At 41.7% G+C, this 17591-nt stretch overlaps 1 protein-coding gene and 1 long non-coding RNA gene across 2 annotated transcripts in view; both read right to left on the bottom strand.

Moving 5' to 3' along the window:
- Positions 1-4080: 4080 nt before the first annotated feature.
- Positions 4081-17591, bottom strand: part of LOC121921622 (thioredoxin-like) — a 31467-nt gene continuing 17956 nt past the window's right edge. Inside the window, exons 2-5 of the mRNA XM_042449950.1 lie at positions 13478-13582; positions 9603-9662; positions 6033-6098; positions 4081-4282 (exon numbers count right to left, since the gene is read on the bottom strand). Coding sequence (XP_042305884.1) covers positions 4220-4282; positions 6033-6098; positions 9603-9662; positions 13478-13582 — 294 coding nt within the window. The 3' untranslated portion in view covers positions 4081-4219. The remainder of the gene's footprint in view (positions 4283-6032; positions 6099-9602; positions 9663-13477; positions 13583-17591) is intronic.
- Positions 4572-5183, bottom strand: LOC121921623. The gene is made up of 2 exons (XR_006101991.1): positions 5057-5183; positions 4572-4979 (listed from the first exon to the last, which is right to left on the bottom strand). It is a non-coding gene; the product is annotated as an uncharacterized LOC121921623 (long non-coding RNA).

Here is a 17591-nt window from a genome sequence, read left to right as displayed (position 1 = left end):
AATGCTGCTTTGACTTGTTAAAGTGTTTCAATGTTTTTATTCTACTGAAATTATTTTTATTATAATTTACAATAAAACAGGTTTTTTTTAAAAAACAACCCTGTTAGTGATATAGCCTTGGTTTTTAGCCTGTTAGCCTTGATTTTTACCTGCCCGTTCCTAAGAACTTTTGACATAGGGTGGTATAGAACTATTGAAGTAAGTAAGTATTTGCTGCCTTTTCAAGGCATGCCAAAATCTGCCACCTGAGGAAGATGCCTTATGCTGTTTCATGGCAGAGCCAGTCCTAGACCATTATCAACAATTGGGGTTGAGTTTTGGCATTATTGTGTGCAAAAAAGGATGGGTTTGGAGACACGTGGCAGCTACAGGTTTGAAGCGTTGTTGTGCAATATTGCCAAAGCTGTTGCTTTCCCAGTGAAATTCCAGTTTAAAAGCCATGTGCAATAATGTAAGTAAGTAGTCTCTTTCTCTCATACAGACACATACTATCTGTTGGCCCATACTGGTAGCCACCTTTCGGCCCCCTTAGTAGCAAACCCAGGGTAGTTAGAGAAATCAGAGACCAGGTAGGTAATGGAAGCCCAGGTTAGAGTCTGTGTGAATGTCTTGGGGCTCATTCGTACTACATAGTTAAAGCCCTATAATTCTACTTTAACTGGCTTGACAACATCCTGTGGAAGTTTAGGGAGGGGCATTTAAGAGCTTAAGCCACATAGTACTAATGTCTCCATCAAACTACAGATCTCAAGATCCCATAGGATGCAGCTATGTCACATGAAGTGGACTCATAACAATGTCGGCCCCTGGTATCTGCAAACTCTCTTCTTTCCCCTTATTGAAAGTAAGAGCCAGTGTCATGTGGCATTGTGGTTTGAACATATGATTATGACTCAATGGACCAGAGTTCAAATCCCCACTTAGCCACGGGAATCCACTTGGTGACTTTGGGCAAGTCACATTCTCTCAGCCTCAGAGGAAGGCAAACTCTATCTGAACACATCTTGCCAAGAAAACCCTGATAGGTTTGCCTTAAAGTTGCCCTAAGTTGGGAAACGATTTAAAGCACGTAACAGAAAAGCCACATTGAACACAGTGATGCTTCCTCCTGACTGAACATATCTAGGGTTGAACCACTGTAGTTACTTTCTTTCTCAAAAGTAAAATTGTGTTGAAGGTGAGCACCTCTGCACATGTTTAGAAAGAATTGGCAACAAGAGGTGTTAAACTTCCTTTATACCACTACTCATTGTCTACTTATCTCAGTGTTTCATTTATATCTACTTTTTTATCAACTTTAGTCCTCCTTGAACTTTCATCTCAGACACTCCACTACCAGCTCACCACCTTACCAGCCCGAAGCTCCCAAATTGACTACCCAATCTTTTCATTTTCCTCTTCAGCCCCTCCTCCCATATTCTGAGAGCTGTGATTGGTTGGTGACACATGCTGGACAGGCTGTCCATCACAAAAAGACAGATTCCCCCCTCCAAAAAAATGAACAGGAATGCTTCAAATTTCATTTTTCCAATTAATGTCTGAATGGTTGGCATTATGATGACCATGCCTGATACCGTCTGTCAAACACATACTACAATATTTTGAAGCAAGTTACCATTTTAAGACAGACATGTCTTTTGCGAGCCTACTTTGGAAGTTTAAGAATTTATCAACTTTTTAAAATGGAACAGCTAAAATTATATTAGCAAGATACACCTTAAGTACATGTCCATGTAAAATTTCAGGTAACACACGTGGTTCAGCATATGTGATAAACCACCGATTGTTAGGATGTAGTTCTATTTTGTTTCATGTTTGGTCATCTGTATTCTTTCCGAGACATTGTGACATCCAAAAAAGTTTCCAAGCATGCTTTTCTGATTCTCAGTTCCAGGAAGCTTGAAGAAAGCTTAACACATGTTTTCTTAACCATTTTATCACATCTACCTGTCAAACAGGACTCACTCTCTGCTAGCCTCAGACAAGTCAATCAAGTTTGCTACAGTTTTGTTTACAGTTGAAGGAAAGGCTGTAGCTCAAGGGTACAGAGCACATGGTTTGTATGAAGGCCCCAGTTCAATCCTGGGCAACCGCAAGCAGAGCTTGGAACAATCCTTTAAAACTTCAGCTGCTCTATCAGCAAACCACTAATCATTTTAAGCACAGAAGTGCAAAACCAGTGAGAATTCAGGCCAGAATTTAATTGAGGACTTGCATCTTCACAAGTGGATATTCAGCAAGGGGCTGCTGTTACGTTACTACGTAGGGGAGCAAGTGACTGGTACACACCACAAACACCAGCTTGGGGTGTGTGTGTTGATGCTCATTGGTAGAGTCCAGTGCATGTCAGGACACTCTTGCCAGTGTCCTTATGTGCATCTCCAACTCACTAGGAGGGTTCATTAGCATTTCTGTTGACTGCACTATAGAGATGCTGCCTCACTTTGTGAGACACCCAGATGTAAAGTTCCTCATACAAGGGCCCCGAAACTGTCTCATGCTGAGGTCTGCAAGAAGGCTGTTTTGTAGCCACTGAGTTTCCAGGTACACATCTACAGTCAGACACATGACAAGAAAGATCCCAGTGAATGTCATCATTGTGTGTCCGGCTATCGGCACACGGCTTGACCAGCCACTACTCCCCCTCTCACTAAACAGCCGTGTTAGGGTCCAACTTGACCTCACACCCCATTTCCCAGTGCATGATCATGGACAATTTTTAAAAAATACTCAAACATGGGGAAAGAACATTTTTAAAATGTCCATCTATAACCAGGCTTTTGATTACTGAACACTTAATGACTGAGCCATGTACATAGCTTTGCACATACTATTCCTGTGTCCTCCCACTACTGGCAGCTGTAAAGTCTTGGTTAGGGGCCTATTCCTTAGTGGTTGGGAGCGCACAGAGTGGCAGGGAATTCGCATTACAAAGTGGGGTAAGAAAAATGACAGTGGATTTTGGATAAATGCACCTTTCTTTTTCTCCCCCCAAAGCTCAGAACAGGCATATCTTCATGGACTGAACTGCCTTTCTTACTTGTTCTGCTTTCCACCAGTAAGAAACTGAAGGCTTGAAAGCTGCTTGGCATGGGAGTTTTTTTGGATAGAGCCAAGTGCAACAGGCTAGCTGGCCCTCTGGGCCCTATCCTTATACACATAAGTCATTGGCAGAGTGCTGCTCAAAGTCTGAATTGGAATCTATGGCCTGTTACAGACTGCCAAAATAAAGCTGCTTCGGGTCTCTTTGGAGGCATGCTGTTTAAATGATGCATGCATCCCAAGAATCCGGAAGCTGCACCAAAGCTGCACTCCAGTGCTTAGGAATGGAGTGTGGCTTTAGCGTGACCTCCGGACTCTGCATCATTTAAATAGCATACCTCCAAAGAGACCTGAAGCAGCTTTATTTTGGCAGTCTGTAACAGGCCTATGTGTATTAATGGTCAGTTACACTTCTCATCTTTTTTCCTGAGACACTCTTGGTACACCATGATCTTTATGTTGGGAATAAGTGAACCTACTGATTTTGGCCAGACCAAATAGTGCAGAATTTCAGTTCAGTTCATATAGAGATTTAATCAATATTTGAATTCTTTGCATTAGGAATAAAAATTAGAACAAGGGAGAAACTTGTTTTGACTTAAACTCTTAGAAACTTTAAGGATCCAAAGTTGAGAGCCGCAGGTAGAAGCCAAGCGTTGCTGGGGCTGGAAAAAATCTCTCAAGATGCCCAGATGCAGAAAATGTTATAATTTAACTTTGTAATTTACAGTTGAGACAACTGCAGCTTCTGTTAGTATCAATTGCTTTTGTAATGCTTTACTACCAACAGAAGTAATGCCTGTTTGTCAATCGGATGTGTTGCAAAAGAGAGCCGGATACTAATACACTACACAACTGACATTTAGAAGATGGGTTAGTTTTGAAAAATGCAGCCATTCCCTTAGCTATTTATCCTGGGGCTTATATAATACAGATACTGCTACAAACAATAAAATGAACTAAAGCACATATGTACATGTGCGCGCGCACACACACACACACACATACCCCAAATAGGGAATAAAAGAAGAGTTGTGGAACTGTTTATACATTTTTTATTCTTTTGATTTACAGTCCGAAGAGTCAAAGTGTATTCGGGATACTTATGCTAATTTAGTCAGTTTATGTAGAAAAGGCTATAACTTAACAGTCACATTTCATGAACCAGAACCAATGGTTACTTTAGCTTCTTAATGGTTTCTTCCAGCTTCTCTTTGTTTGCTCCAGAAAATTCATGCACCTGAAATACAGGTATTTCAAATTTAAAGCCAATTAGTTTACAATTCATTCTTAATGATTTCAAGAGCATAGAGATTGGAGGCCTTTTAAGGTCATGTTACACTGCAAAGTCATGTTATCTCCCATGATTTTAGGGCATATTCATGGAGGAGGAATTGGTCTGGGTCTTTAAAACAGCAACATATGTAAAATCCCATCTTCAGCACAGGACCTCAGTTCTGTAACTCTAGCAACCACTTATTCACCGCAATAGGCTTAGAAGAGGTAGTAGGCCAGCTTTAACCTAGTCCATTATTTATTATTATTAGTCCAATGCATTTTGTATACAAAAGCAGACATGCATATGCCAAAGCTAAATAACTTTGCCATTCATGAATCCTATGAACACTGACAGTACATGTCTTAAACCAGTGATTCTCAATCCAGATGTTTCAGACTTCAACTCCTCAAAGCTCCAGCCAGCATGACCAAAGGGAAGACATTAAGGGAACTGATGTCCAAATCATCTGGAAGAGCAAAGGTTAAGAAACACTGCTTCACAGGATCAGATTGAGTTCTGCTTGCTGTAGTGATTCTTACAAAGAATCTTAACACCAAATTGGTGCTAGATCTAGTGGAAGTTGGTGAGAGCACTGGTTTTTCTGTGCACCCAGCTTTAACAACAGACCACTAGCTTATAGGTGTCCTGGATGAATCACCTTATTGTTTGAGGGAGGGGATACAATCTTTGTCTTCCAAAAAGGTATAATACATTGGGAGCTTCTGGATGAATCACCTTATTGTTTGAGGGAGGGGATACAATCTTTGTCTTCCAAAAAGGTATAATACATTGGGAGCTTCCTTGGTAATCCAAACACAGGTACAAGAAATGTCTGCATTGATGGCAGGGCTACAGAACAGGATATGCTGCCTGTTCTTAAGAGAAACTCTGCATCTCTGCACCTATGACTCAGCATGTAAAGGTCAGCTCTTAGTAGAGCAACTCCTTCACAAAAACTGACTGTCAAAACAAAACAAAACAAAAAACCAGACAACCTCCTTCCTTTCTGTGTACATCATTTTGGAAAACTGTCAATGTTATTTGCTATTTTTGCCTTCAGCCTCTGAAAATTTGCCATTCATTTCAATTCAAATGAAGTTTGATTATAGTGTGGCGCATCATAAAAATTCTACAAGCTGCTTCCAAGCAGCTTACGTATTACTTAATACATACTTGACATTTTTTAACCTGGCATGACATTTTTTAACCTCCCATGTTTATGGTGCTATGTCAAGGAAAATAGTGTGAATACTTTGCCAGAATAACATGAGACCCAGTGCTCCAGACAAAATAAGCAAGGATAACAACAACCACAAGTCTTTGCATTGGATCACTTAGGGTGAATACCATTACTTTTAACATGTAACGGCTCCTTTAGAGGCTTCTCTTCTGTATCCAGAAGGGAAACACAGAAGACTAGTAGGCCAGAAAAAACAAAAAAAATATTTTTACTGGCATGCTCACAACTTTGAGTTCACATTGCCAATCCACAGATGGTCAACATCAGAAAAGAAATGGGGAATCACTGTTAACAAGCCTGCTCAGAGCATGTAAGAAGGGTTGGAGGAGAAGCCTGGTGGTGCAGAGATAAGAGAGCCTGCCCGAATTATCCCAGCTCCTCCAATACTGAGAACATTACACAGTTGAATCGTAAAAGTGACATCCCATATTCCCCGTGGAACTTTTAGCCGGAAAAGTTGGGACCATGTACCTTTTCATTGTTCTTGTAGAACTGGAATGTTGGCATGCACTTCACATCACAGTGTGCGGCAACGTCCTAGAAAACATGAAAAGGTTTGTCCAGATAAGTCTGGTGTAGTATATAATTAGCATTCAGTAGAGGAAATGTCTTCCAAGGTTGCTTTTGACCCTTGGGATTCTGGAAGATGCTACAGCCACAGGTGTCTTGCAAGGAAATTATGAGCTATATTGCATCAGACTGATGTTCTGTTCAAATAGCCAGTTTATCTAATCAATTTTTGAGTAGAATTTATCTAATTCATTTTTAAAGCAGCCCAAATAGACAATCAGTGAAAACATATTCCACAATTCAAAACAAGGATGAAACTACAATTCTATTATAATGCTTCTCAAGAGAAACCAAGTTCTGCTCTGTTATATTTACATACAAACACAGACTACATTACCTGCAAAAGTAAATGGGATCAAGAACTTTATTATACCCCAGCTTCAAGTAGGGGTTGGGAACCTTTGACCTGTTTTGTCAGTTGTAACTCCCATAATCTCTATCAACTGGCCTAACTGGCTGAGCCTTCTGGGATTTGCAGTCAAAAAACTTCTAGCAAGTCAAATAAATGTTCCCTATCCCTGAACTGTGCTTTTTATCTATCCTTTATTTCTGAAGGTTCTGTCAAAATACAGCTTACCTCTGCCTGACATCTTCCAAGGAATCTTAGAAATTATAATTTGGTAAACTCATGGGGTGCATATCTCTACTGAGACTGTGAAGTCACAGATTAACAACAATTTTATCTTGCCTAGGAATTGTAGCCCTGAACTGTCAACATTTACTGGTTTCCATGGTTTCTGGCAAGAGAATATTGCTGTTTAACTAGAATCCATGGATGTTGTAATGAATACTCAAGGCGTGTCTGCAAACCAGAGCAGTTCAGGCACTAACTGCACTTTCTGAAGAGGATTCTCCAACCTCCAAATGATCAATTGAAAACAGTAACACAACAACTGATCATGCGCCAAGTGTATGCAGTGGAAGTAATCCCACATCTACTTTGTTAGACTGAATAGTGTTTCCCACCCACTTGCCTGGAAGAAAGAAGCAAACAGAGAAGACTTTTCTGGCACTCAAATACCTAATTCAGCCATTTTTAGAGACATTCATCACAGCTTGTGTTTCATGCTACATGCTGTGCCTGGTGTCACTATAACCAGTGATAACCAGAATTCTGACTCATACAATTATCAGTCCAGAGAACCAAGTTAATTCTGCAAAAGAATACAAAGCGTTGCTTTTAGTGGTGAATATTTATTGTGAATTTATTCAAAGATATAGCCGTGTTAGTCTGTAGAATCAGTAAGTGAAGAGATCATGTAGCATCTTTGAGACTAACTGAAAGAAAGAAATTGGCAGCATGAGCTTTTGTAGACTTCAGTCTACTTTCTCATTTGCATTTGGTGGAGTGCAAATCAGGCACAGACAAATAATAATAATAATAACAACATAATAATAATAATAATAATTTGTATTTTCCTGCCTCTACCTGCGGATGGAGGCAGGATTACATCAATAAAATAACACGGTACAGATATAAAATACATTCAATAAAACACTGACATTATTATTAAAACATCTAAAACATCTAGAAAACATACATCATAACCACAGGTGAAGCATTTTATCTTAAAGATCCCCTATAAGACATCGGATAGATAAGCCCGCCGGAAGAGATCCGTCTTAAGTGCCTTCTTAAAGGCATCTAAGGTGGTGATAAGATGGATCTCTTCTGGTAGGCTGTTCCATAGTTTGGGGGCTGCAGCCGTAAACAATCTATGGGAAGTTGATGTTAACCTGAGCTTATGATATTGTAATAAATTCTTCCCAGATGTTCTGAGAGTGTGGGGCGGATTGTGTAAGGAGAGGCGTTCCCTCAAGTAACTTGGGCACAAGCCATGTACTGCGCCCAGAAGCTAATCGGCAGCCAGTGAAGAGTTTTTAACACAGGTGTTATATGGGCTGACCTATGTGTTCCGGTAACCAATCTGGCTGCCACATTTTGAACCGAATGAAGCTTCCGAACTTGGTACAGAGGTAGCCCTGTGTAGAACATATTACAGAAATCTAGATGAGATATTACCAATGCAAGAACTACTGCTTCAAGGTCCTTTTTGTCCAGATAGGGATGCAGTTGGCATATCAACCAAAGTTGGTACCCAGCACTCCTGGCCGTCACATCTATTTGAGATGACAGCTGTAGAGATTAATCCAGGAGTATTCCTAAACTGCGAACTTCGTCCTTTAGGGGAAGTGTGATTAGTTGACAAAACTCCTTCCCTGGACTTGGGGTTCCTATCACAAGTACCTCTGTTTTCTCTGGATTCAGCTTCAGTTTGTTTTCCCTCATCCAGCCCATTACCAACCCAAGGCAGGCATCCAGAGGAGAGATGCCATCCTTAGTCACTGCAGCAGGCAGAGACATAGAGAAATAAATTTGGGTGTCATCAGCATACTGATAACACCACACCCCATGTCTCTGGATGATCTCTCCCAGTGGCTTCATGTAAATGTTAAACAGCATTGGGGACAGAATCACACCTTGAGGGACACCCAAATTGAGCTCCCTCTTGGACGAATAACTGTCCCCAAGCGACACCATCTGGAATCTGCCCGGGAGGTAGGACCTCACATGGGTATGTGAGGACATCCTCACATAGGAGGTATCCTCACATGTCCTCACATACTAATGGCATACATATGTCTGCACCTGCCTTCCACTCAACCAAATGCTTCTGAGGGAAAAGCTCATGCTCCGCATACTGATTGTGAATTTATCTGAAGCCCACTTACGATTCTGCACCACATTTACAAAACTGCCCTGATTGGTCCTACACACAGTCACCATTGCCAAATACCAGAACCCAAGCTAAACCACCACTTTCCAAATTTGACTGAGTTAGTCTGCTGATGATATAAAATAAGAGTGCTGCTTGCTCAGGAGGAAAATTTTACAAGCATTGTTCCCAAACTAAGCTATGCTGCTCAACAAGGTATTTGAGTACATGCATCATCCACTCCTGAGTTTCATTACTTCTTAGAGAGATCTCCGCAATAAGATGCACTAGCATGCATTTTGCCCAAGTCAACACCAGATTAAGTTATTGCTTGTGTTTCCTCTGGTGAAGAGACATGCAGGAAGATGGTGGTGGACACTTCATTTTGCTTGTATGCAAGTCAACCCTCGTGTCTCTCATTTAAGACATTGCAGAAATAATGCAGTTTGACCCTACTTTAAATGCCATTGTGCTGTCCTATGAAATCCTGGGAGTTTATTATGGCACCAGAACCTGCTGATAGAGAAGGCTAGCTACAAATCCCAGAATTCCATAGCACTGAGCCATGGCAGTTAAAGTGGTGTCGAACTGCACTGCATTACTTCTGCCTAAGAAGATGCAGCACATGCTTTGCAAATCAAAGGGTTCTAAATTCAAATATTTAAGAATTTTTGCTCCATTCTTCAACTTAAGAAACCCTCTCAAAGAAGCTTGCTAAGAGCAGTAATAAGACAGTTGCTGCCTCACAGCTTACCTGAGCATCATCCACGTCAATTTCAAAGAACATTACGTCTGGATACTTTTCAACAAGACTCTGTTAAGAAAGGAGATAATTAAACAACAGTCACACATTCTGGAAGCATCAAAGGCACATTAGTATCTCAATTACACTGAACTTTTAATGTAAACATGTGCCTGTAGCAAAGCTTAGAAAAGTCAGCATACACCCCCCCCCCAAATTCTAGCCAAGACTGATTTCCAAGCTTTAATTCTTGCAGCACAACTGGCAAATACATGCTCAGGTGGGTTTCTGTGTTTTTGTTCACTATGGCAATTATGCTGAAACTCTTTGGTCTGCTTGCTGGGAGTATAGACAGACTCCCAATTCTGAAGCTGCTGAGATGGACAGCCATCATCCTGTTCATTTCTTTGGTAACAATCCCTGCCCTGTCCCTAGCTCCAAACTCAGCATGTTGGCTAGAGATCACTGGCATGGGTGAGGCTAAACCAGGCTACAGGATCAAGTCACTATCACCACCCATAATACAACACTTTCTTCATCAAGGATGTCTAATGCAACTCTTCCTTAGTCCCTGCTGGACAAAGGTGTGCCAAACTTTTCCAACCAACATCACTGGAGAAGAGAAGGTTAAGAGGTGACATGATAGCCCTGTTTAAATATTTGAAGGCATGTCATATTGAAGACAGAGCAAGCTTGTTTCCTGATGCTAGGACACAGAGCAATGGATGCAAACTATAGGAAAAGAGATTCCAAAGAACTTCCTGACAGTAAGAGCTGTTTGACAGTGGAATATACTACCTCAGAGTGTGGAGGAGTTGGAGGTTTACAAACAGAGGCTGGATGGGGGTACTTTGATTGTGTCTTCCTGCATGGCAGTGGGTTGGTCTGGATTACCCTTGAGGTCTCTTCCAATTCTATGGGAAGGCACAGAACTGGGGAGAAGAGGCAAGGACCTTACAACCACAATTCCTGGCTTGGTGAACCAAGTCACGCAGAAATTATGGCCCTCTGTGAAATCAGATGCATCATCTTGCTTCCTGCCTTTACTGCCTTGAGAGATTAATTCTTTCAACCTCAGGAAGGAAATGGCTGACAACTGGTTGATGGTACTACTTCTGTCCCAGTCAACGCAACCGGCCACAGGGCTTCTTCGCCCATCTAACCCAGGAGGAGAAGGGCAAGCCAGCAAGGAAAGAAAGAAAGCAGAGAACTCAAGAAAAAAAAGCAGCGCAGCCCAGGGGAAGTGCTGCCTAGTACCTGACTGGAGGCTAGCCATCAGGGAGCAATAAAATACATGAGCCAGTGTGCAGTTTCCTGGTATACTGCAGACATTTCTGTAATAGATATTTATTAAAATAAAAAATGCAGGCACCTTTTGTTTCCTGCACAACAAAAAGAAAAATAAGATTTCGATTTTCTTTCTGCTAGGAGAAAAGGAAGGAAGAGTAAAGTGGAGTAAAGGAGAAAAGAAAGCTTTCTGTGCCCCTTGGAAGGTATCAGAAATTTTCTAGGTTGCCCTCCAATTTGCACCTCACTCATGAGCCCTGCTTATCTCTCCTCATAAAGGAAACAACTACATACTGAAAATAGGCAAAGAAAAATAGATACCTTAATAAAACTATCACCAAAGCAACAGCTGGGTAACACAGCCGTTCCCTGATGCATCAAGTGATATATTTTGTGTTCCATTCTGGTAGTAATTTCCCCCTCAATCTGAATGTTTTAGAACAGTGTAAAACCGATAGGCCTAATATCTAAAATTTATTCTGCTCTAACTGATGTGCAATAAAGGCTGCACCCACACTGCAGAATTAATGAAGTTTGACACGGCTTTGACTGCCATGGCTCAATCCTATGGAATTCTGGAATTTGTAGTTCTGTGAGACATTTAGCCTTCTTTGTCAGAGAGATCTGGTGCCACAACTAACTATAATTTCCAGGATTCCATAGCATTAAACCATGGCAGAGAATAAATGGTAGGCTCCTATACTTCACCATTTAAATTCATCTCAGCCAAGGTGACAGAATTAAATTTTTGGGTTTTATTTCACTGATACAGGTTTGGTATGTATGGCTTTATACAGTTGCCCCTCTGTTTTTGTGGGGGAATCTGTTCCAGACCCCCCTCCCCACACACACAAACGAAAATTTGCCAGTACTTATGTCCTATTGGCTTGAATGGCAGTGTGTGCCCCATTTTGTCCCCCTCCATTTGCCGTTTGCAAACAGGTGAGGGATGTGGACTTCAAGTGTGCGAAAACGGAGGAGTGACTGTATAAACAAGCATCAGTAAAGTACTGAGAAACTAATTAAATTGTTAAGTTTTTCCTTATGTGGTGGTTGTTTCCCATGGTTAAGAAATTTTGATTAAAAAGAAAAACTGAGTAACATTTACTTTTTGTATATAAAAACTCTACTGGTAAGCCTTCAGTCTGTGATATTTGTGCTTATTTTCTAGTTTACTATGTTTTATTGCCTACTCTTAATATCCCAATATTTTAGGGTCTTTATACCATTTTGGCTGATCTATTTGCTTTGGTTGTGACTTTGCTGTTTGCTTTGTATTTTTACATTTATAAATTTCCCCAAGGGCAGTATATAAAAAATCAAATAAAAAAGGAGTTCTGGTTCCTGCCAGTCTATTAACTTACACACAGAGAACAGCTCAATTCTACTCCTCATGTGCAGTATGCACACTGAACAAATTTGCAAGTTCATGCAAAAGAAACCAAGAAACTGGAGAAATTATTGTAGTCATGGAACTGGAAACTATGAATGACAGGTAAGTCCTGCTTCTAATAGTGGAAGTCTGGTTATGTTTTCAAGGTGCCATCACATTGCCTACCAGACTTTCACACATTTCTTGTGTATGTATGGAACAGAAATACCATACATACTCGACTATATTGACATATAAGGGTCAATACATCAGTAGTGCTTAGAAGGGTCCTAAAGCATGCAAGCCTGATGCCCCAATCTCCATTGAACACCAGCTCCTTCCCCCTCCAGTCCATTTTAGAAGCCTTTGCTTTCTACCGGAAAAACTCCCTATGTAAATCCACTTATTTCTCTCTTGTTCCATTTTTGCAAGCCCTGGTTTCCCATGGAAAAACCTCTCCATTTAAATCCACTTGCTTCTCTCTGCTCTGTTTTGCAAGCCCTGGCTTCCCGTGAAAAAACCTATCCATTTAAATCCACTTGCTTATCTCTTGCTTTCTATCAAAAAAACACCTCCATTTAAAACCATCTTTCCAGTACCTTTTGCAAGACCTTGCTTCCTATGGAAACAACTCTCCATTTAAGTCCACTTGCTTCCTTTCTCAGTCTGATGTTAAAACCTCTCCTCCAGCACCTGGGAATCGGTTGGGAGAGGTCCAGAGAAGGGGCAGAAGTGGTATTTCCCCCTTTCCGTCCTTCCTTATAACCCCCCAAGTTTTACCCTCGACTTATCCATGGGTTATATCAAAACCCAGGATTTTGACCCTGAAACCTTCTCTTGACTTGAGCCCCATGGGCATAACGGCTATTTGGGTTGGTAGGGAAATAGGAGGCACAAGGGAAAACAGCTTAAACATGTTGGAAAGTGAGAAGAAGACCCAACCACGGGCCTGTTACAGACTGCCAAAATAAAGCTGCTTTGGGTCTCTTTGGGGATATGCTATTTAAATGATGCATGGGTCCTAAGAGTCTGGAAGTCGCGCCAAAGCCACACTCCATTCCTAAGCACTGGAGTGCAGCTTTGGTGCAGCTTCTGGATTCTTAGAATGCATACATCATTTAAACAACATACCTCCAAAGAGACCCGAAGCAGCTTTATTTTGGCAGTCTGTAACAGGCCACAGCTTCTATAAAGGTACAGCGCACAGGAGTTAGAGGGGCTCACTTACATGGAAGAAGGGCTTGATCATTTTGCACGGCCCACACCATGTGGCAGAGAAGTCGAGGACGATAAGCTTATCACCAGCACTCTTTAGTACTGTTGTGAATTCTTCCTGTAGGAAAGAAGAGACAGAATAATTGAGAGGAGCCATTTGGTGACAAGTTAAGATGTAACCATTTATTTCCGGGCAGATGGCCATATTCATTTCTTGCAGGAAAACAAGAGTTTTTCAAAATACTGGTTGGCGTAACCATCTATGGACTACTTCCCTCTTTATCAAACACAACCTAAGAAAACACCTCATCCTAGAAGCACCTCTCATTAAAAGAACTTACAAGAAATGATCAAGTCTGTAAGACAGACCTGTAGAAAGACCAGGGGAAAGACCATTCACAATGCACAAATATAGAAAGATATTCCACATTATCTGCCATGGCAACATCCCATGGAATCGTGGGAGTGGGTGTTAACAACGTAGTGATTTTATTTAGAATGTATTTAGAATTCTTATCCAGTGAGCTCTAATGCCTCAGGAAATTACAAGCTCCAGCATTCCACAGGTGTTGCCATGTCAGTTAAAGTGGAAAACACTTCTATATTTGTGTAGTGTGAATGAGAGCCCCAGGTACCTGCTATCTGAGCATTCCAGAATTTGTACTGCAACTGAAGAAAAAGATTTGCCCGTTCAGTAAGAGGTAAAACCAAGGCCTGTTACAGACTGCCAAAATAAAGCTGCTTCGGGTCTCTTTGGAGGTATGCTGTTTAAATGATGCATGCATCCTAAGACTCTGGAAGCTGCACCAAGGCTGCACTCCAATGTTTAGGAATGGAGTGTGGCTTTGGTGCGACCTCCGGACTCTTAGGACCCATGCATCATTTAAATAGCATACCTCCAAAGAGACCTGAAGCAGCTTTATTTTGGCAGTCTGTAACAGGCCCAAGATACAGTAGCTGTTGTGATAGAACCCTTCTCCAGGTCCGTCCTATAGTTCCAGCCCTTGGGCTCCTCTCACTCACCTTGCCTTTATGCCCATAAAGATCCCTCTCTCAACTCAGGCCTCAAGGTGGCCACTCTACTGGATAAGTGGCTGTGTTGGTCAGTGTAATTAACCGAACTAAGAAAAGTTTTTCTGGACTGCATTTCTCAGAACCCCCCAATTACCATGGACACTAGCCATACTAACTGGGGTGGTGGTGGAGCTGGGGGTGGATTCTGAGTTACATTAGGACAAGCTTTGTACAGCTATAACCAGAAGCCATTTTGATTCACGTTTCAGTTAATGAAAAGAAAAAAGAAGAGAAGAGAAAAGAGAAGAAGGATGGATGGATGGACATCATCAGATTTTAAATATAGTTCAAAAACATGAATGGTCTTACTTTTTTTTGTTTTTAAAAAGCCAAGTAATTTTATAACTTTAAAATCTTTGAAGATACACATACTCTTTTAAATTATATTCCTTACACATGGAATTTAACTACATAATGGTCAATGTCGCAGGATTCTGCATTCTTTTACTGATACCATAAAATGTGTAGTACATGGCTGGGAAGATAAATATTCTCCACCTGTTGTTCAATGGTGAGAAAAACTTTGTTTTTGCTACTTACAAAAGTGTATTTTATGAATATCACCTTCAGAGGAATGCATTTTCAGACATAATTCCTCTCTTTCATTTGTATTCCTTCTTGTTTTCTCCTTTACTGTGATCATAGTTTTAAAAGAAAAGCCAGAGGAAAAATAGAATGGAATAGAGGAAAAGAAAGAAAATCCATGTCCTCTTACAAAAAGGACATGTAAGTACTGTGAAGAGCAACAAAGCTTCACATCGTTGTTTTTGACAGGTTTATATGTCATCTTTTGACCACAATAATTAGTTCAGTTTTGTACTTAGCTGACAGATCTTTTAGAACAACTTGCCCATACATGCCTAACATCATCTCATTTAAAAGAACTTCCCTGCCTGGTGGATCTCTTTACAAGCAAGCAGTTACAACATTTAACAATGTGGCATTTAGCCTGAATGGTTAGGGAAACTGTATGTCCAGACCTGCTCTCAGTATACCAATCCTAGGCTATGAGCAATACAGAACTTCAAGCAGAGAGATGATTAATAAGTTGAAAATCATGTTTCTGGAGATGGGAACACTGGGCAGGCCAAGTAAATCAGGTCAGTAAAGAACGTGTCTAAGGGTCTCACCTGATGCCCACCTGTTTTGGAAATAAATACCATCAAAATAACTGAAACATAGTATCAAGCAAGCACACACATATGGAGCCTATTGCTGCAGGATTTTGAGGACTTCCGTGGTTTCAACGGATACTTCAGCTTTCAGGTCACAACTGAACTACAGAGATGATACATACTGTCTGTACAATTAAGATATAGTACAGTGGTGCCTCGGGTTACGAAATTAATTCGTTCCGCCGCGGCGTTCGTAACCCGATGCATTTCGCAAGCCGAAAAAGGCTTTTCCAAAGCGCGGCTAGCGGTCGCGTTTGAATTTCGCGCCGAAAAAAATTTCGTAACCCGAAAAAACCTTCGTATCCCGGAACAGTTTTTTTCAATGGAGCTTTTTTGTATCCCGGAAATTTCGTAACGCGGCGCATTCGTATCCCGGGGTACCACTGTAATATGAACACCAATTCTGAAGTCCTCTAACTTCTTATCAAGGAGTAAGCCCAACTGAATTGTTACTTTTGAGTAGATGTGTATCCAACTGAGCTGTAAGTATGCTTGTCATCAATCCTCATTTATGTACTAAGGCGCGTTACAGACTGCCCCTTTGGGGTAGCCTGTAGGTGCGCCTTTCCCCGGTGTATCGGGGCCTCAGCTGCCAGACCGGCAGCCTCCGAGGCCCCGATCCGCCGCTTTGCAGGCTGCGGGGAAGCGGCAAAAGGCCGCTTCCCTGCAGCCTGGAAAGGAGTGTCCTTGGGGCTTCAAGCCCCAAGGACACCCTGCGGCAGTGGGGAGGAGGAGAAAGGGGCCGTTTGGCCCCTTTCTCCCTTGCATTGCTGGGCGCAGCCGTCTGAAAGCCGCGCCCAGCGATGCAAACCAGGAAGGAGATCCGAAACGGAGATCCTTCCTGCTCTGCGCAAAGGGCGCATTAAGCGCCCTTGCATGGAGCGATGGCGTCATGTCTGCGCCGCCTTGTTTGGAGGCGGTGCGTTCGTCACACCATCATGGCAGCGGCCGTGTGGAATGGCTGCCGCCATTTTGTACGGACTCAGTCCATACTAGGGTTAGGGGGGTGCGGAAGCACCGCCCCTTCCTAACCCTAGTGCGTACTGAATACGTACTTTATGGCGGTCTGTAACCCGCTCAAGTTTCTTTATGCCCAGGGTGGGAGTCATGCAGCCCACCAGACATCCTGGGATTGGAACTTCCAGCAACCCTAAGCAGCATAGCCAGTGATGAATGCTGGAAGCTGCAGTCCAATAACGCCTGGAAGGCTATGTGCTTATCACTCCAGCTTTATGCAATCAAGATAAGTTAATGGAAGGATGTTACTTCATGTACTGACCACATGACATGTTCTCTGCCAAATGTGAGGGTTCTTGTTTTATTTCTGTGCCCCAGTGAAGATTTTTTGGGTTAAACATCCCTACTTGGCTGTTCCCAAGGGGAGCTGTGACTGGCTGAGTGATGGTGTTTTCTCTTCATTTCAACTGTATTCTTAGTTTTTATGTTTAAATTGTATTTCTTCTTGTCTGATGTCATCACTTTTACCTGACTTGAGTGCCCTTTTCCTAACAAAAAGACAGGGTATTAATTCAGTAAATAATAAATGAGGCATGAAGTAACATCTCAAGACTGTATTCTTAATGCATCAAGTCAGAATAGGGTCTCTCTCTCTCTCTTTCCTTCAAACAAAACAGAAGGAAACCTCTGGAATCTAAAGACACAGGGAATTCTGAAAGGCTTTGGAACTGGTGAAGTGATCATGAGTGGCTAACTTGAGGTAACCCAGGGGCTAAACTGTCCACTCCAGGACACACCACAGATTGCAAAAGGCTTGGAAGGGCAAGACAAAAAATTTTAGACCAGAGGTTTACTAGCTACAAAAATGGTCTTGGGCACCACATGTTCATTCTTGTTCTAAAGGCTAAGGAGAGTGAGATA

Source organism: Sceloporus undulatus, chromosome 2 (assembly GCF_019175285.1).
Source record: "Sceloporus undulatus isolate JIND9_A2432 ecotype Alabama chromosome 2, SceUnd_v1.1, whole genome shotgun sequence".
In the NCBI taxonomy this organism is placed as follows: domain Eukaryota; kingdom Metazoa; phylum Chordata; class Lepidosauria; order Squamata; family Phrynosomatidae; genus Sceloporus; species Sceloporus undulatus.
This window is presented reverse-complemented; position numbering and strand designations above follow the sequence as displayed.